Raw genomic sequence first — 20,907 nt, forward strand, 5'->3', positions numbered from 1 at the left:
TAAATCACACGATGGTAGCCAAATGGAGGCTAAAATGTCTTTGTAAGTATTTCCGATGCCCGAAAGAGTGGACTGATATTGCAAAGCCACCAGTTGATCTGTATGAAAAAAAAATATATTTATCATCCTTACATTCATGCAAATCAAACGTGAAATTCATCCAACTAAATGAAGACAAAGGATAACACTCTAAAAATGTCATCATACACACACTTCTTGCTGTACAAATTTCTCCAGATCCGCAAAATAATTATCACTAAACCAAAAGCTAATTGGTGATTGATTTGAGTTAAGCCCATGCAACTTAATCCATAAACATCTAACTTAATCCACAGTGATGGAAAGGTGTTGGGTCATTACATGACGACGTGGGTTCGAATCTCGTCGGTAGCTAATTTAACATCTAACTTACCAATACTATCACTCGACTCAAAAAAATAAAAATTTATAAACATGGGCACTGTGTAATTATGGTGAAGAGTAGGGGCCTTTAGAACCCATCATGCACACATTTGGAAAAAGTTATAATAATTATAACCGTTGGATAAAAATCAAACGACCCAAGATGATGGGTCAGGAGGATCCTCTCCATTAGCTCAGGAGAGGATCCAAATCCTTTTTTTACTTCAGTTTTGCTGCTACCTTCCCATCCAACCAATTCTTTATTTGACATTTAAAGATTACTATTTACAGAAAAAGACAATGACAAAAAAAAATGACAGAAAAAAAAAAATTCGAAATGAAAATTATTTATTTTCTATCTAAGTGAGTTGAAACCTAAACAGGTGCCTAGGAGGACGTCTTAGCAGGTTTAGACGTTATTTTTTAATTTTCAAATACTTAAACATTAATCGGAATAGTGATTAACCGTCTATGCGTTAGACAATAATTTTTAGAATAGTGTCCACAAAAAAATCCTGAGAGGATCTCTTCCTTATAGAGCAACAACTCAAGAAAGCCGTACATAAAAAGGGACAGCTATTCGCACACACTTGTTCATCCAAATCTCCACCGCGCCATAAGTCGGTTGCCTTTTCCAACACCAAGTCAACGTCTAGTAACAAACAAAACACAACACGTTTGCACAAACAAATTAACCAAAAAATGGTTCAAGAATATGTAAAGATATTGTATTGACAAATTAGTTAATTACCTTGGAAGAAGACTTCATGTTAGCCAATGAAACTCTTTTAACATCTCCAAAGGCACCTTCACCGTTCACCCCAACTTTTTTCCCAAAACAAAATATCCTGCAAACCCACAAGAATGGGAGTCCAAATTTTTAAAACTAAATGATGTGGTTGTTGATGATCAGATTATTACTTAAGCGTTGATTAATGTAAATATTTTATATTAGTGACACATCATTTAATTAAAAGTTTGATATCTCTAGCATTATCCTGAAGGATTTATTTTGAAAAACATGTTCATTTGAATAACATCTATAGCATGCAATTAACAAATTAAAGGCGGAATCATGCTTGTATGCATTCAAAAACAAAACATTACCCATGAAATTCAAAGCCTAGTACATTGGTGAACCAATAATCAACTCAAAACATAGTGAGTTGAAATTAATACCTTTGTAGATTCCTCTTTGCATAAGCAAAGGCTAATCACCCAAAGAGATAGGGCATTCATTCCTTGCTTCTTAGATCCATGGATTTGGATGGAAGAATAGGTTCTCCAAGTTCCCAAAATTGAGAACCTCTAAGTCTCTTCACCAAGGTTTGATTGTAGAAGAAATGAGTGACCTTGGAGTAGTAGGATTGCTAGATGTACCCTCCAAGGTGTTGGCCTCTTTAGAGAGAAAATGGAGAGACAATTCTCACCAATTTTTCCCCAAAATAAACCCTTAATCACATTAATGAATATTTGGCTATAAAGTCATTTATATAGTCACTTCTTTAAGTGACCTAAATAACCAAAACCCTAATTCATTCCTCATGGCTGGCCTACCTTGGGAATTTTGGGCTTTTGGGCCTTTGTGAATCTTTATTCATTAAGTTGTCATACAACTTAAGTCAATGGGCTTGACGTTCGAAGCCCATTGGGCCTTAAGGTCCAAAACTATCCCGAGGTCTTTAACGAACTTATTCGTTTGATTAATTAACATATTAATTAATCCTTGCCATAAATTAAATGATTAAACCATTTAATCATTCTTACTCATTTCCGTTTAATCTCCAATCTCTACCTTTTACGGTGTGCGATCCATTAGGTTCCTTTTAGCGAGGCAGTGGGCGATTAAAACAATTTTACATCGATTGTGAATTGAAACAATTTTCAATTCTCCCTTTAGTGGTTATACACGTATAGGGCTTCCACAAACCATGGTTGACGCCTAGCAGCATGTCATGGTTACCCAAGCTAATCAGAAGAGGTTAGAGAACCTATTCAGTTCGGGATTACAAATGCAATACGGTCCTTCTCTAATCTAATACTCTTGACCACATTGTTTGGTATGATAGTTTATTTACTCATGTCTACTATCCAATGTGAATCGTTTGCTTATATGATTTCCTTGAATGTGATTTGGAACGCATTCCCCAATCTCATTCATACTCTGGCCAGAGATTCCAAATCATATCATAGAGTATTCTCCCTCAACTGTTTGAAGGTTAGAGATCCCTTGTTGCGCATTTACTTGTCTCCATAGCTAAGTGGCTTAACCCCAACGATGCCGTGACACCCCTAGGGGTGAATTAGACATAATCAAAGATTAAGGACTTAACCACAAGACAACTGTGATGCCTCAGGTCAAAGGACTACTTTGCATTATCCCAACCATGAGTTCTCATGTGACATGGAATATAAGAACTCTTCGTTGATCACGTTCAGTGAACTCATTCTCTTATTGAGCACCTACGTACTTGTCTTGATGTCACACACACCAATGACTCGAGACTAGTCACTCTCCCTGAGAGAAGACACAATACGTACTGATCTTAACGGACTGTCAATGCCCAATTGGTAATCCTATGATCAGGAACATTTAGGATGTGTCTACGAAAGAATGGTCTCATTAATCTAACTTCATTAGATTGCATTCTCCCAATCACATATTCCTTGGACTTTATCGTTTAAGCATATAACATTTATATGAGACGGCTCAAACAATAATCTTTGCCCTTTATATGTTAAACTAGATTAGTTTAACATTTGAAATGTCCGTAAAGTATCATCATATGATTGGTTTTAGGGCACATTTCCAACAATCTCCCACTTGCACTAGAGCCAATCAGCATTGGTCATCAGTGATGATACCTCTTCTGTAGTCATTTCATAAATGGCTGAGTAGTAGGCCTAGTCAATGGATATTTATATGTGTTATCCACAGAAGCAACCTTGAGAATAACGACGTCACCATTATACATGATTCTCAATCATGTGGTTCAGTCTCTCATTTGTGTTCGGATCTTGATGAGACCTTGATTCCCAGGCTTGAGCTATCGCCCCATTAGTGTCATACACTTTCTGGTTGGAATCGAATAGAGAGTTCATAAATGAACTTTCCCATCCAAACAACATTTTTGTAAACTTCTATATGGCAATATATCTTGCATTCATAATGGAACACACTAAAGTCATTACTTTAATGTTTCCATCCAAATATCTCTTTAGTCATAATAAAGAGATATTTGTTTATCTCTTCATTCATAATGAAGAAACATCCAATGATGTATCAGATTCATAATCTAATACATTTACGCTTCCATTACGTTACTCTAATTCTTCCTCATTCTTTGAGGAATCTATCCTTAAGTATTTCTTAAATACTTAAGGACTCACTTGACAGTTGCCACGATTCTGATCCTGGGCTTGCACTGATATCGTCTTGTACCGTTCTAGGTACAACTCATATCAATGTTTTTCATACAATATGAAATACATAAATCACATTTCTGCTTATGCATAAAGGATTCAATTTACGCATTATTTCTATGGGAGTCAAAGGGTACGTTCCCTTTGAGAAGGGCAACTTGCTAGTCTCACTAGAATCGTCCTTCTTATTGAAGTTTATCATCATATGAGAAACTTCCTAGCATCCATTGTCTATTATTAGGGATTGATATAATCCAATTATATCATGAAATATATCATTATAGATTTCCATCCATGTATATAGACTATATCTCCCATATACATTCTATCTTCATATAATGTATTAAAGTCATAACTTTAACGAAGAAGTATTCTTTTCATTTCCAAAATTAATATATCATATATACTTAAATTTTAGGAACATGATTAACTCCCACTAATCTTTTGTAAAACTCGTAAACAAAAGATTTATTTACATCTTGATGAGAAATCAAACGATTTGAACTTTTTTCCTCATAAAATGCAAATAGCTCCCACTAACTTGCTAAGATCCATGATGGATGGATCTCTACAACTTACATGTCTTGTGATTTATAGTTTTGGACATATATTATCAAGACTATCTTAATAATGGTTTCGGAAACCCATATTATGTCAAAACATTGAATCACCATTTTAGTTGTAGCTAGCAATCTTCGAATTAATTGAAACCAAGCCTATCTCAAAGATGGTTTCTTCAAAGTCAACCGTTCTCTTTGATTGTAGTTACCTTAAGCTACCAATTAGCTATGAAGGTTTCATTATTTCGAGTCAAATGGTACTTTACCATTTCCTTGAGTATATATCGTATATGCACTCAATGTAGTCATAAGGATTTTCATTCTTATCGACTACCTTGGAGCTTGTGGTATAGGAACTAGGTTGTTATATTTGTTGATTACTTCCTTGTCTCTCAAAGAACCCATTCTTTGAGTTCTATCTCTCGTTCATTTGCTCTTAGGCAAATCACATTGTAGGATTACAATGAACTTCCCAACAAAACAACATTTGTTAGTTGGTTTATAGAAGCGATATCCAAAAGTTATTTTAAGGATATCCTACAAGATTGTTATCAAACGAATATTGCTTATTAGCACACAACCCCAAATCTTTAACATGCTTAAGATTTGTCTTTCTTTTCCAACTACATCTTATGGAGTCATGAAAATATTGGAAGATCTTCTCATTGACAATCATATTGTTTTAGAAGTATATATCCTATATATGGGTAATAGATAACATTTAACGAACTAAATCTTATTCGAGTTCGTTCTTCTCCTAATGCAGAAATACATTATCTTATGATGCTATTTTCCTTGATATCTTTCAAGGAAACTCATCTAAAGTGTTACCTTTCCTTGGATCAAATCTAAGGAGGTAAATACTTTAGATATCTTACTCATCTATTTACATTTCTTGAATTCTTTGAAACCTTTTGCAAAGTATTCGGACTTGTGTTTATTCAAAATAAACTATAGTCCAACCGAGAGTGATCTTCGGTGAATGTCATATAACATGAGTAGTATTATGTTGTGGACAAGTGCCACTAACATCTAAGTGAATTAACCTCAACAACTTTGTGATTCTTTCTTCTTTCCAAAAGAATAAAGATTCGAACATTTCGCCTCTATACAATTTTAACAAGAAGGTATTGGATCCGGATCTAACGATCCAAAGCATCCTTGTTTCACCAACTCGTAACTTATGTTTTAGAGGTATCACAATTTAGTTGGGATTAGTCACTACCTTGCAACCTTTTGGGTTTTAAGCATCATTATATTCTAAACAGTTAACACTACCATATCATCTCTACTATAGAGACAATCAATTAGATTACTATAATCCAATTTCTTTGGTAGTTCATATGAGGAAGTAAGTACTATCTGCTTTCGCAGAGATCTATATCTTATTCACGTTCCGTATGTGAAGCACCTTTTCTTCTCTCATATATCTTCTACTTCTTATTAGTCACACTTTTACAACGATTTGTAAAACATAGTTACTAATACGGAATCATACATTCAAGTAGAAGAACCAACTGTTTTGAACTATTCAAGAACAATTTACAACACCTTCGAAAGGTGTGTTCTTGACACTTGCAAGACATTTCTTGCAAATACCCCTTCCAATGTCCATCCTTTCATAAAGAAAGTTTGTTCCCTTGGAGTTATTTATCTTCTTTATTTGACTTTCACCTTTGACTACATTAGTCATGGTCCCTAAACTCCCACTATCTCTCTTGAAACCCTTTTCAATTGTGTTATACACATCAAACAATTTGGAGAGTATGTGGTTATTGTTCACTACATAGTTTACCATAAACTTAGTGAACCATTAGGATAGGGAAACAAAGGTAAAGTCCTTGCCTAGTTTCCGTCTCGTTAAGTGGTTTAACACTTCAACACTCAATGATTCAAAATCATCATAAGTCCATGTTAATGGACTATTTTTGTCAACCAACCATTATGTTCTAAACATAATTACAAACTTTCAAGAGTTGTACAAGGCAACTCTCATTTCTTCATACAACATTTGGAAGTGAAGAATCATGGCACATTAAGTGTCCAAGCCTTTGTGCTTTCTTCTCAAGTTCCTTGTTCATGTAACAAAGAAACAAGCACTAAGTGTTTGCATTGATTAAGGGTTGTTCAAAGCAACTCTTATTTCTTCATACAACAATTTGTAATTGAAGAATTATGACATTAAAAGTGTTGTCCTCTTTATGATAGACCTTTTCTAACATATTCTTCTAATGATACATTATCAATAGGAAGATTGTGAGGATGAGACTACTTAGGTACATTTACAAGCCATTAAAGACAATCTATGGTTTTGTAGTACCAAGTCCGTAAACTAAACGTTCGGCTTTTATTTGTCAAGTGTTGGATAACGTTTGCAAATATATTGATAAACAAATACATAACGTATATAAATTGATTGATTTTAAGCCATTTGATTCGGGTCTTTAAATCAAATAGCATCACCCACTATTTTTGGCAAATTCCATATCCCTCATTGGAATTCGAGAGTTTTGGATGAAACTCTTAGTAGGTTATGGGAGGCTCACTATTACCAAGCCCACCTCACGATGATACGATGTATGGCTAGCAACAATAATAATGAGAGAGTACGCTTACTCATTTGCAACTAATGCAAGTACCCATCTTATTTGGCCTCTAGAGAATGTCACCTCACAATGATATGATGTTGGCTCCATTTCACTTAGTTAAGTTCTTCCCACCATGCTTAGTGTGTGAAGGGGTTCAAGAATAGCCTCACGATGATACGATGTATAGCTATCCTCGTTGCCTACACTCACCTCATCATATGCATATGGATTCCTCCTGAGTATAAGCATGCACTTTGTACTCCCCCATGATAGGGTGAAGCCGGTGTACAAGTCATAAACCATTGGATCCACCACGGTGGAAGGCCTACGAAAGAGTGTTCTAAGCACTCTCACGCTTATCAACTTAATAATGGTTTGGTTGAGGGTTTTTGGTCTCATCACATATAAACATACATTTTAATCTCTATTAAAACAATTTTGGTCCTATTACAACTATTGGTGCATATGATTGTTTTAGTTGTACATAATACTCCCACTATGCTTTTAAAACGGTTTTTAAAGCAAGAGTATATGTTACTACTAACATAAGGTTTGCATTCATTTGATGGACTATATAGTTGCCTTAGGGCCTTAGGATGACTATGAACCTTTGTTTAGATTCAACACGAGCCTTGTGTTGAATCTCGGTCTAGGGATGGAGATTGATTTTAGTTACGCGTTTAATCACATTAAGGCGTGTTGTCTTAGGGGCGTTGGACCCAATTACTTCATTTTCATGCATATCATATAAAGCAAGAAAGAAATTCTTCAAAGTAAAGGATGAGCTTATGCTCATTACAACATTTGCATAAAACAAATTACCTTAAAGTAAATAAGGACTTATGCCCTTTTACAACATTTGATCAAATCAAATTACAACCAAAATTTAATCTACACATTCCCATGGTTCAAACAAATTTGAAACGTCTTTCACATAGCTCAATTATATTAGGCTTAGGTTCATAATCATCCTTTAATTAATTAACGCTTTAACTAATTAATTGAATGCAACATTTTCATTTGGTTTTTGTATCCATAAAATTGATTTAAGTGGAGCTAAACAAAATGAAAATCCAATTCTCATTTAAAGAGACAAAACAATTTTGTTCTCATCCTATTTGGGCCATCATGCAATAACCACAACTTTTTGGGCCATATTGCGAAAACATAAACTTTTGGGGTCACTTTGTAAAAACACAAAAGTCACTACTTCATGTAAATACAACTAGAACCCAAAATTTAAATAAATTCAAAAACTTCATTAAAGGAGCAAAACAATTTGTCCTTTAGCGTTTTTAGGCCTTAACGTCAAAACGTAAACTTTCGGGTCAAAGTACAAATACACAAAAGTATCAAAACTTTATGTAATTGCATAAAAGCCCCAAAATTACCCTATTTTATTAGGGTGGCCGGTTTTTAGGGATAAAAATGAGTGGTGGGTGTTTTGATTTATTAGTTTTGTCAAAAAACAATCAAGTAGTGTTTTCACCTTTCATAAAATTAATATATGTTTTGATGATTGATGTTTCCATCATCATTTATACAAATATTTAACACTTTAAATACTTTCATAAAATTAATATATGTTTTGATGATTGATGTTTCCATCATCATTTATTCAAATATTTAACACTTTAAATACTTTCATAAAATTAATATATGTTTTGATGATTGATGTTTCCATCATCATTTATTCAAATATTTAACACTTTAAATACATGATAAATCATTTGAAAAACATATAACATAAACTTTATGAAATATTCAAAACTTTGAATCAAAACACAAAACCTTTTTGTTCTTGGCAAGAACATCAAGAACAATGAAGAACATCCATGAAAACCCATAAGAGCTCCATGAATGTTTTCAAGCCATAAAACTCAAATTTTCATCATTCAAAATGAGGCTAACATCCTAGGGTACTTAGGGGTTCCAAAAGTCACCTTAAAACCATTTTAACAAGACAAACATGAACCCAAAAAATCACCCTTTGGATTTGGCCGAAAATTCCCAAAATCATGGCACCAAATTTTAGCTCCAATATTCATGCTCATATGAACTACATCTACAACATTTGAGATGGCAAATTTTCAAACAAAATTTACATTCAAAGAAGCAAGAATAAAGCTTGTAACAATTACAACTTTTAAATCACAAACTTATGAACTACAAAACCCAAAAGGATTCACCAACTACTAGACCTAGGCTCTGATACCACTTGAAGGATTTATTTTGAAAAACATGTTCATTTGAATAACATCTATAGCATGCAATTAACAAATTAAAGGCGGAATCATGCTTGTATGCATTCAAAAACAAAACATTACCCATGAAATTCAAAGCCTAGTACATTGGTGAACCAATAATCAACTCAAAACATAGTGAGTTGAAATTAATACCTTTGTAGATTCCTCTTTGCATAAGCAAAGGCTAATCACCCAAAGAGATAGGGCCTTCATTCCTTGCTTCTTAGATCCATGGATTTGGATGGAAGAATAGGTTCTCCAAGTTCCCAAAATTGAGAACCTCTAAGTCTCTTCACCAAGGTTTGATTGTAGAAGAAATGAGTGACCTTGGAGTAGTAGGATTGCTAGATGGCCTCTTTAGAGAGAAAATGGAGAGACAATTCTCACCAATTTTTCCCCAAAATAAACCCTTAATCACATTAATGAATATTTGGCTATAAAGTCATTTATATAGTCACTTCTTTAAGTGACCTAAATAACCAAAACCCTAATTCATTCCTCATGGCTGGCCTACCTTGGGAATTTTGGGCTTTTGGGCCTTTGTGAATCTTTATTCATTAAGTTGTCATACAACTTAAGTCAATGGGCTTGACGTTCGAAGCCCATTGGGCCTTAAGGTCCAAAACTATCCCGAGGTCTTTAACGAACTTATTCGTTTGATTAATTAACATATTAATTAATCCTTGCCATAAATTAAATGATTAAACCATTTAATCATTCTTACTCATTTCCGTTTAATCTCCAATCTCTACCTTTTACGGTGTGCGATCCATTAGGTTCCTTTTAGCGAGGCAGTGGGCGATTAAAACAATTTTACATCGATTGTGAATTGAAACAATTTTCAATTCTCCCTTTAGTGGTTATACACGTATAGGGCTTCCACAAACCATGGTTGACGCCTAGCAGCATGTCATGGTTACCCAAGCTAATCAGAAGAGGTTAGAGAACCTATTCAGTTCGGGATTACAAATGCAATACGGTCCTTCTCTAATCTAATACTCTTGACCACATTGTTTGGTATGATAGTTTATTTACTCATGTCTACTATCCAATGTGAATCGTTTGCTTATATGATTTCCTTGAATGTGATTTGGAACGCATTCCCCAATCTCATTCATACTCTGGCCAGAGATTCCAAATCATATCATAGAGTATTCTCCCTCAACTGTTTGAAGGTTAGAGATCCCTTGTTGCGCATTTACTTGTCTCCATAGCTAAGTGGCTTAACCCCAACGATGCCGTGACACCCCTAGGGGTGAATTAGACATAATCAAAGATTAAGGACTTAACCACAAGACAACTGTGATGCCTCAGGTCAAAGGACTACTTTGCATTATCCCAACCATGAGTTCTCATGTGACATGGAATATAAGAACTCTTCGTTGATCACGTTCAGTGAACTCATTCTCTTATTGAGCACCTACGTACTTGTCTTGATGTCACACACACCAATGACTCGAGACTAGTCACTCTCCCTGAGAGAAGACACAATACGTACTGATCTTAACGGACTGTCAATGCCCAATTGGTAATCCTATGATCAGGAACATTTAGGATGTGTCTACGAAAGAATGGTCTCATTAATCTAACTTCATTAGATTGCATTCTCCCAATCACATATTCCTTGGACTTTATCGTTTAAGCATATAACATTTATATGAGACGGCTCAAACAATAATCTTTGCCCTTTATATGTTAAACTAGATTAGTTTAACATTTGAAATGTCCGTAAAGTATCATCATATGATTGGTTTTAGGGCACATTTCCAACATATCCAACCCACAAATATCAACACAAAACCCACTTCAGAATTTCAATCAAAATCCATAATTTAAACAAAAATATGACATACGCCCAAAACAAGAACATCACCAAGAGCCATGAGCGTCAAGCCATTGGATTTGGGGACTAGTCTTCTATATGTGATGTCACCGCACTCTATCACGGTGCACGGCAACCCCAATCCCACACCCAACAACATGTCATGGAGAGGTGTGGACAGGGCCGGCCCCCGAGAATTTGGGGGTCCTAGGCGAGTCTTCAAAGTGGGGCCCTAAAGTTCTCGGACCTCCGACTCTTTGTATATTGGTATGTAGTAAGAAGAATTCGCTAATTACATAAAAAATATATTTCTTCATCGAATATCATTAAAAATTAATATCAAAAGAAGAAAAAAAATACTAACATTACTTAATATTCCATGTCACGTGTCTTTAGACGCAAATGCATTAAGATTGAGAATGAAGAGCAATAAAACTTGATGATCAAGAGAGTAAAAAACAATAAAACTTGACTGACGAATATAATAATTCAACAACGCCAAGTGGTTCTCTTGTGTTCTTTCTAAAATCAACACACACTAGCAAATCAAATTTTAGAATAACCTAGTTTAACAATAAATTATTGAAAAAGAAATTTTAAATTCAAAGTTATGGTTACCTCAAATTACAATCTTCAGGACCAAGGGATAGTTGCTTAAACATTCAATAGAAATAGAAAGACTGGGAAGTTGAAAGAAAAAAGATTACAAAGTTATGATTATTCTGGTTTTTGTTATTTTTTAGGTTATTTTCAAAAGCAAAAGAAAACAAAATGCATTTGGACAAATTGAGGCCATTAATTTCACTAGCTTCTTACAATTGGCCTTTGTATGTTTTTTATTTAAGAAACTCAAGTTTTTTCTATTTATACAATTTTTATTTAAAATATTTTTGAAAATAAATAAGAATTTAAACATAAACCACCCACTTTAAATTCATTCAAAATTAATATATGTTGAATTATTTTAACTCCTTTTGATTCTTGTAACTTTAAAATTTTTAAAGAGCAATTTATCTTTAATTTTAATCTTTAATTTCATAGATTTGAAAAAAGCAAAAACTAATGCTTACAAGGTGTTTCGAACTGCCCACCTCAATGAAAACAGAGTGGAACCGTTTCCACTGCACCAACGAAATAATTGTGATGTTTCTTACGTTTTATTTATTTATATTTTATATACAGGATGTATAAAAAATTTGGGGGCCCCCCGAACTTGGGGGCCCTAGGCGACTGCCTATCTCGGCTACCCTCAGGGCCGGCCCTGGGTGTGGATCAACTCGATGCTGCCAGATGTGAACACCAGCAACGTTTTGGGATTTGAGATTGTGATTCTTAATGAACTAGGTTGCTGGGATTCGAAGGTGAGTTTGGTTTTGAGTTTTCTGTCGAGAAATGGTGAGGTGCGTTTTGATTGGTGAGGACAGAGCTTGGGCGCTCCGATGAAGGAATCCATGTGCTTGCTGATATACAAGACGCAAAATACAACATCCTAAAATGGAAGAAAGTGAGATTATAGAGAGAGGGAAGATGAAGGTGTACGGGTCAAATTACATTTTTATCCTGTATTTAACGAACATTTAACGGAAAAATCAGCTTTGGACTAAATTTGCTAAAGTTGTACACCACCACGAGGAAAAATGATGTTACAATCTAGGGGGAGAATTTGAGCTTAGACGGATTAATTATAATAGAGTTACTCAATTACGATACAAAAGTTGGGCACCATGAGAAAAGGTCTACAAATTCCCCCATTTTGCAAAAAGTATTACGTAAATAAAAGTATGGGACAAGCTTGTAAACTTGGTTTACCCAAAAAGGATAAAATGCCCCATCTCTATAAATTTTCTGTCTCCAAGATATTTTCTTTTAAGTGCATGTATTCATAAAGTCTCGGATGATGTGTTAACTTTTCTTAATTTGTAAGATTTTAATTTTTTTGGAAGTTTTGGCAATTTTTTTGTTATTTTGGATCCGTTTCACATTACCATTTGGTTTGAAGTTACTTATTTTTTACTACATTGACTCTTGTCAATTTAAATTTCAAGGACAACATTGTTCGAGCAAAAACAAACGAACAAACAAATTTTGTTTTCCACTTGACTATAAGATAAATGTAAATGACATTGTAGTTAACTACAAATCTTTTGACAAAAGAAATTAAAATTTTATTTACTTAGTTATTATTTTATAATTCAATCATGTTGGATCCATGAACCTACTCTTATAAATTTCATGAAGGGCATGAGTTAAAATTACACCAAGAAAATCTTATCATCATACACGGATAGTCTAGTAAGGATGACGATGACATTTTTTTTTTCAAAACATTTATACATCAAATTGAATAACATAATTTTTACATCTTGGGTTCAATTCCTGATGCTGGTGAATCATGTACTCGATGATAGCAGATGAGGTTGAAATGCTATTTCGACCTGCAAAATAATAGATTGTCGTAACGAAGTTACCGTTAATCCGTTCTTTAAAAGAACGGAATATTTATAAAACTTTGCTTGCGAAATAAGTACGATAGAGAAGTAAAATATTAATGATTGTGTACCAGCATGGCCCCGCAACATAAATTAGCACTCAACATCTATAAATGCATTAACTTAATTACTCATAAATTTGAGTGTAGCCGAATTAGTTGGAGTAGCAGACGACGTATTCACCTAAATTCAAGTCTTACCCTTTTCCTCTATTATACCCATGCCTCGTAAATTTGAATAAATAAAAGAGAAATACTAAGGAGACTCTTTCAAAGTAAGACTCTCCATGAACTCCCGGTCACCTCATATTTTTGGCACAACATTTTACAATGTATTGTACAAAAAATATGAGATAACAAAAAGTTCATGAAAAGTCTCACTTCTGAAAAACGCGTATTACAACTATTTCATGAGTAGAGCATAAAAGCCTTAAGCCCAAACTATATTATAGTTGGTTGTTGTCACTTGTCACTCAATTGCGTCGGATAACTGTTTTCTGGGATGGACTGGTCAGCTAAACCTCTTTGAGATCAACTGCCTGTCCGAGGACAATGGTTTCCGGGATGGACTTGCAACAATATGCCTGATGCGTTTGCATTCTATCTAAACCATGATATAAAGCCCGTCATAGAGCTTTGAAATCTCCGGTTCCAACTACGTTGCTACACTCCACAGATAGTTATGGCATAAAACGAAGGAAAAAAAGTCGGAAGCTGGCAGAAAACAAAAGGGGTCTGTGAATCCTACGACTCATCGATCCCGCTAGAAAACGCAAAACAACTACTCTCGCGCTCAGTTTTTGCATGCACGCTTACACGAAAGATTACAGAACCGATTTTTTTTTTTGAAAGACTGGATAAGATTAATCAGGCCAAAAGCCAACGGAACAAAGAAAGCCCACACAAGAGGCAAGCACAGCAAAACAGACAAAGGGTTATGTGAGGGAGAACAACAGAACAAAGATGCTACCACAAAGGCTAGACGTCATCCCAACACACACCCACACCAAAAAACACTTACGGAGGGCAAGGAAGCCCATCTTTGTTGAGAATGTGAACCAAAGAAGATGGGGGTCGTCTGACCCAAGCTTTATCGAACAGAACCGATTTTTAACACGCAAATAAGTTTTGAAAAACCATCAAGGTAGTAAAATTCGTGTTTGGTATATGAGGGAGACATCTTACAACACCTGGCTTCAAAGGACAGTCGTAACCAACCGTAGAACAATCGTGGACATCGGTTCATAGATAGTGACCTGGACAACTGGAGAAACTTTATCAACCACAAAATATTTCGGTGGCTCATATCATCTTTTGATTAACCAACTCAAACTTTGAAAAAATGAAGTATTTGAAATGTCTTTGTTGATAACCTGGGATACATAATAATATCGGATACCAAGCAAAGTTAGTAGTACTTGACATCTTGATAAGCCAAGTCAGACGTAGACAGATGAAGAACATAGTCTGATTGATGCCGTATTATATTGGAAAAACAAAAAACTGAAATTTTTGTCAAGGAATGAACAGAGAAACCTATGGAAGTTGGATTCATCTGATGGTAGGAATTGCTTCTAGAGTCCTTCAGAATTCCGATCTCCTTGAGTCCTTTGTGAAGCATTTCAACCTGCAGGAGAGAGTGATCCGGATAAGATAAGGTTCTCATTGAGTCATTGACTCCGAGAGGATGCAGAAAATGGTTAAGTTCTCAAAGTGAAATTGACAGACGAGAAACAAAATCGGGGACAAAGAACCATACTGAAAAGTTGTGTATTTCTCGAATGTTATCACCAGGTTCACAAAGCTCCACAGATATCTTGTTTGTTTGCAGAATAAGATTGTAGAGCTCTTCCTGAAATACAGACCAGACCTCGCATCGATGAGCTTCATGTATCACTAAGATGCTTCAATGCAATTACATAATAAAAATCTAAAGAAAAATAATAATATTGAAGAGTTAAAATAAGATGTTAGCACTCAAGCTCCTGCATGACACTACGTCAAAATATAGACACAAGGCGTTCAAATGAAACAAGATTTGTAACAGCATTAACAGATTTAATAAAATGTTCTGGCAAAAACAAGGCGGATAAATCATTCTTTCAGCTTTTGAAGTTGTAAGGGTGAAGAAACATTCAATCATCCTTACTTGAGCTGACGAGAAGCTGCCATAGGATGGCCAGATGCGAGTAAGATCACTGACATAACCACGAAGCTCGCAACCAACATCCTCCAAGACAAGATACTCATTCTCAACAATCCCCATCTTTTATCTGCAAATAATGTACATAAAACTTTGTAAGAAGAAATGGTAGATTTGATAATTAGCTCACTTTCTGATCATTCCGATCAGAATGTATTACACTAGCATTGGACCCGCCACAAACCACAGGATTGAATCTGGTAACGGAGAAAGAAATTCGTAAATCCTTACAAAAATTTGAAAACACTGGAGAATGTCTAACAAAAAATAGCATCAAAAACCAATTTCTGCCATTCCACCACACATTTTCAAGTGTAAAAGAGCATATGTAAAGTGGATAAGATCAATAAATTATATTTTTCATATCCGATCATCCGGAACGGGAAAAAGCTTACGCCACTCTCCGGGCACCCTTCATTTTGCTTTCATATTCAATCTTATAGCTGATAGCCTACCCTCATAAGGATGTGTCTTTGTGTGAAACATTGTCTGCAGTTAAAGCCTGTTCATACATCGTTTAATATAAGTCAGGGAAGAAGCCAACTTTAACCTTATTCAGAGATATCAAACGATTGTGAACTTGTTCAAAAGCTACGACACGATGTTACAAATAGAACTTTTAAACACCGATTCCAACTGTAATACCCCAACACAGTTCATATATAGGATTGTGCAATGATATAAGATACGATATTGGCTGATGAAATGAATAGCAATACAACAGATCCGGAAGTACTTCCCAAGCAACAGACGCAGACTCTTTCATTAACTTGAGCTCCGCCATTGATCGACTTTATCAACCGTAACTCATGGGTGACAACCGAAGCATCTTTCACTTTTCCAGAGAGCTGGTTTTCTGAAACGGATCCAGTTCCATATATGTTGGTGCAGCCGTCTGCACTTTGTGGAACAATTCGGACGATCGCTTCATAAAATCTGGCAGGATCTGCAGTCAGTAAAAGAAAAAGGCAACGTATATATAATGATACCATGCATGATGAAGGAATTCCAGTAGCTGCACTAACTCCCGCAACTTCCCCTTGCAAAAATCCTCGTAATCCTGCCGTAATCTGCTCATTGGACATGCTGTATCTGCCTTGAATACTTCCAATGCTGCACTAGCTCCCGCAACTTCACCATACAAAAATCCTAGTGCTTCAGAATTCAGGATCTCTGTGTAGGGTTTAAGATTTTCAGAGAAGCTTGGGGTTTTAGAGAAAACATGAAATTACTAAATACCCCTGTTTTTTAGAGATTTATTTTTGGGAACTTCAACGAAAAACTCTTGGTACTGTTTACTTTAACGAAAGACCATATTTTTACACTAAAAAAATCAATCATGGTACTATTCACTTTTTATTAGTTTTCTTTTCATTTTTCCCTACCATTTGAGCCTTATTTGTCCTATGGAGTATGGACCTTTTCGGCCTTTTGATTGAGGTTTTTAGACAAAGAATCATTTTCAATTTTTCGTGCACTATTTTTTTTTTCTGTCTGTACGCTCTCTTTGTTTTTATTTATTAATTCTTTTTTAACTTGTTTAATATAATAAAATAAATAAATAAGAATGTACAAAGAAAAAAAAAGTACAAAAATTATTTTTCTTTTAATAAAAATGAAAATAAAATATCTCACTCCGCAAAAAAAAAATATAACCGTGCAATTTAATTTTTTTATATGTAGAAAAAAAAAACCTCTTTATGAAATTTAATTTTCAATAAAAAAAAAGAAAAAGGAAAATTAATTATAAAAAAAGACAATGAAACTTACTAGAAGGATTGACTTTAGGATCTAAGTAGGGACAACAATATAAGCAATGAGAGAGAAGATGCTTTGCTTTTGTTTGATAGGAGAGATATTTAAGGCATAATCTTATCTTAATAGCCCAAAGTGCACTTTTATTTTATTTTTTGTTATACTTAATGTACAAAGAGCATAGTTAGTAGCTCTAATTAGATTAACTAAAGACCTAATAAGTCATTGGTTATCTTTTGAGGTCAAGTCTAGCTCAACTTTGTATTTCTTTATTTTTACTTGACTTGCTCAACTCCACGTTAAGTCACATTCATTCCTTGAATTTTAGGTCTATTTCAAATTTGAGATGAGAAGACAAATACCATAAGAAGGTGAGTTTAGCATCTTTTAATATTAAGAAAATAAATACCAATATACCAATAATTAGTTTGTTCATTGATCGAACTTGAAAAATGGAGTGTTTGATATACTAAATCACGCAACACATCTGACCTGACATATGAACTTGAAAAATGGGGTCTTTGATGTACTAAATCACGCAACACATCTGACATATACACATTACTTATTACATTAAATCTGACATCTCTAGCATTTTTTTGTCGCACATTTAGAGATTTACAAATAAATGGTAAAAAAGTAAACCGATGCAAAATTTGAAATGAAAAAAACTCTAATTCATTAAGCTGAACTAATGAAAGGTCAATACACCATAATTCCATTGCTAATCAAAAGAAATTATACTAAGGGAACGAACAAAACAAAACACTAACAATCAAAATTAATTAAAAAAACATATTGATATTAAGTCATATAAACAGAAATACATCATCATCCACGTGTCACATGATGGTTCGTCAAAGTCAAACGGAACTCTCCTCACACTCACATGACCTTCCACGACTCCAATGTCGGAAAGCACGAGAACGAGTCAAAACCTAATCCCCCAGACGAAACGCCACCGCCAGGAGCGACGTCGACGCCACCCGTCGCCCCGAATGACACTGGGCCGGACCCGGTCAACGTGGTGTTGGGCCCAGGCCCAGTAGCTATCCTAGTTGAAATGGGGCCCGCCAGCTGCGGCTCTTGATTGGGCTGATCCAAAAGATACGCAGACGTATCGAGGGTCGGCATGCAGAGGCCGACACCACCGGCCAACCGGCTACCGGGTCTCTGTGGCTCCGGCTTCAGAACCGACGGCATAGTGACTTGTCCGTTACCGAATCTTACGCCGGTCACCTGTTGCACCATCTGTCGGAAGTTGCTCGGGTCCGCCGTGATGAAAGTAGTCTGGGACCGTTTCGACGCGCGAGACTTGCGTTTCGAAACCTTACCGCTACCTTTCGCCACCGGAATCGCGTTTCTCTGCTGGCGTTTAAGCGGAGCGGCAGCCGAATCCAAATCGTCCGAGCCGGAGAGTCCCGAAACGGTGGGGGTGGGGGCCGCTTCGGGTGTTTGAACGATGGTGTTGAGAAAAGGCATGAAAAAATCGGCGGAGGAAGAATCGAGCGGCTCCGGGTTGTTTCCGGAGAGGGACTTCTGGAGCGCCATGGTGAGGGTTTTGGTGTCGCGGGAAAAGGCGTCGGAGATCCAGGAGTCGGCGAAGGTGTTGGGCCTGAAAGCCCACGGCTCCATCATGCTCGCAACGTTCTCTGACGACGCCATTAAGCAGCTCAATCAACTAAAAGTTCAAAATTTAAACTGAAAATTTGAATTTGAGGAACTTGGTTTTTGTGAAATCAATCGGATTTCAGATCATTTTTTTTTCGTTTTGAGAAATCGGAATTGAGGAAATGGTGTTTCTGTACGGGATGAAAGGGGAGGAAAGTGAACCGTACTGTGAGGATTGACTGAATGGAAAGACTTGGGTTCTTATCATTAATTAGTAAGCAGAGAGAGAGAGCGAGAGAGAGGGGAGAGAGAGAGAGAGACACTGAAGGTGGTGGGCGTTTGAGGGGAAGCAGTGAGGAAGAAGACGATGTGCATAAATAGGGCGGTGTAGGGAGAATTAAAAGGATGACGAAAACGCGTTGATCGCGGGGACACGCGTCGTCTGTTCCGTACGCATTTTTATATATCTAAGTAAGCTGCTGTTGCTCACTATAATTGAATAATAATTATGACTTCATTTCATATTTGCTCCCTCAACTTTAGTGATATTGTCATTTTCGTTCTTTTACTTTAAAAAATTTATAAGGCGAGTTGCAATAATACTGGTGTCAGTTACAAAAACTGACAACACTAGTGGTAGGCATATTTCAATTGGTTGTTTTTTGTTCAAGAAAATCACGATATTAACTATATTAGAAACAAAACTTTTCTCAGTAACACCAAATAAACATAGATTCTACGAACTATAAAGAAATTAGATAAAAGAAGAATGTTGTATGTTGTGTTTGTTGGTAGAAGAAAAGAACTATGATTTTTAGGTTGATACTTGATAATGAGTTTGTGAACTAATGTAGCATTGAAATAGTATATTGATGTTTCAATCATATTATTTGTTTATGTCGCTTGTTTCAATCATAGTATTCGATTAGTTTTAGTTTCAACGACCATTCAAAATAGTAGTTCCAAACCAAATCGACCAATTAAGTTGGTTATTAATGTTAGTCTTTAGCAAAATTTCTATGACAAACTAAAGTGGTTGAGTGTTAATATACATATTTGATCAAGAACCAACACGGTCGATTCCTGCCATTGTAAATCACTCGATGGTGGCCAGAGAATGCTGAAATGCCTTTGTGAGTCTTTTCGACCTTAAAATGAGGATTGCTGTTACGAAACCACCATCTGATCTTTTAAAAAAACAAAAAACAAAAATTATACTTGATCAAGTAGTTGAGCTATCAAAATTTTCCTCAAAAGATAGTAACGTGCTAATTTATCTACTCTGATAGCGACAGTCATTACCATATCGTTGTAGGTAGGCGAAAAATTTTACGATCAATTTGAGAGGAAAGAAAGTTGAACGACCAAAGTGGAAAAATCCAAACGCTTAAGGGGCAAATAGAAAAAACCCTAATCATTAAATAAACTTAGGCAAACCGTAGCAGCTAATAACTCAACCATGGTTGTGGACTGACTGGTCAGTAGTAAAGGTGGCGACTTCCCATTGGCTGCCAAATTTCAAGCCGTAAGATAGTGAGAGAGAGAGAGAGAGAGAGAGTGACGGTGCAGCCGCGTCATGCTGGCGGACTTAACGCGTAAGCTCGCTTACCGATTTTTTTTAACATTTTTATTTTTCGATTTTATTTTTCAAAAATTATGATCCCTTTACTTCACTGTCAGTAGTAATTGACAGACACTGACTTTGACTTTCCATATAAATCCAAAAATATATGCTTTTTAAGTTAGTTTATTTTTTGTTTTTTTGGTAAAAGGAAATACAAAAAGCAGGAAGAAATCAAATTTTATCGG

The 20,907-nt window shown here is 35.5% G+C and overlaps 2 protein-coding genes across 3 annotated transcripts; both read right to left on the bottom strand.

Annotated features, from left to right (window-relative positions):
• Nucleotides 1-14,862: 14,862 nt before the first annotated feature.
• Nucleotides 14,863-16,225, bottom strand: LOC108173259 (intermediate cleaving peptidase 55, mitochondrial). Of its 2 annotated transcripts, XM_070820784.1 has the most exons (4): nt 16,084-16,225; nt 15,679-15,798; nt 15,289-15,381; nt 14,863-15,156 (listed from the first exon to the last, which is right to left on the bottom strand). In XM_070820784.1, exons 2-4 carry the CDS (start codon nt 15,793-15,795, stop codon nt 14,938-14,940), a joined length of 429 nt encoding a protein of 142 aa, XP_070676885.1. In that variant the 5' UTR covers nt 15,796-15,798; nt 16,084-16,225; the 3' UTR covers nt 14,863-14,937. The 2 variants fall into 2 exon arrangements, with proteins under 2 accessions (XP_070676885.1, XP_070676886.1); XM_070820785.1 differs by lacking the exon at nt 16,084-16,225 and having other exon boundaries at nt 15,679-15,821.
• A 2,043-nt stretch (nt 16,226-18,268) lies between these two features.
• LOC139195365 (calmodulin-binding protein 25-like) lies at nt 18,269-19,543 on the bottom strand. The gene has a single exon (XM_070820786.1). It carries the CDS (start codon nt 19,150-19,152, stop codon nt 18,373-18,375), a length of 780 nt encoding a protein of 259 aa, XP_070676887.1. The 5' UTR covers nt 19,153-19,543; the 3' UTR covers nt 18,269-18,372.
• Between the last annotated feature and the right edge of the window lie 1,364 nt (nt 19,544-20,907).

This window comes from Malus domestica, chromosome 04 (assembly GCF_042453785.1).
Source record: "Malus domestica chromosome 04, GDT2T_hap1".
Lineage (NCBI taxonomy): Eukaryota > Viridiplantae > Streptophyta > Magnoliopsida > Rosales > Rosaceae > Malus > Malus domestica.

Bases quoted from the DNA above. Each gene is read 5' to 3' on its own strand.
- LOC139195365 (XM_070820786.1), bottom strand. From the start codon at position 19,152: ATGGCGTCGTCAGAGAACGTTGCGAGCATGATGGAGCCGTGGGCTTTC.
- LOC108173259 (XM_070820784.1), bottom strand. From the start codon at position 15,795: ATGGGGATTGTTGAGAATGAGTATCTTGTCTTGGAGGATGTTGGTTGC. The intron at 15,382-15,678 runs GTAAGGATGATT...TCTGTATTTCAG, and splicing joins GCAGCTTCTCGTCAGCTCAA to GAAGAGCTCTACAATCTTAT. The intron at 15,157-15,288 runs GTATGGTTCTTT...TCTCTCCTGCAG, and splicing joins GAGAAATACACAACTTTTCA to GTTGAAATGCTTCACAAAGG.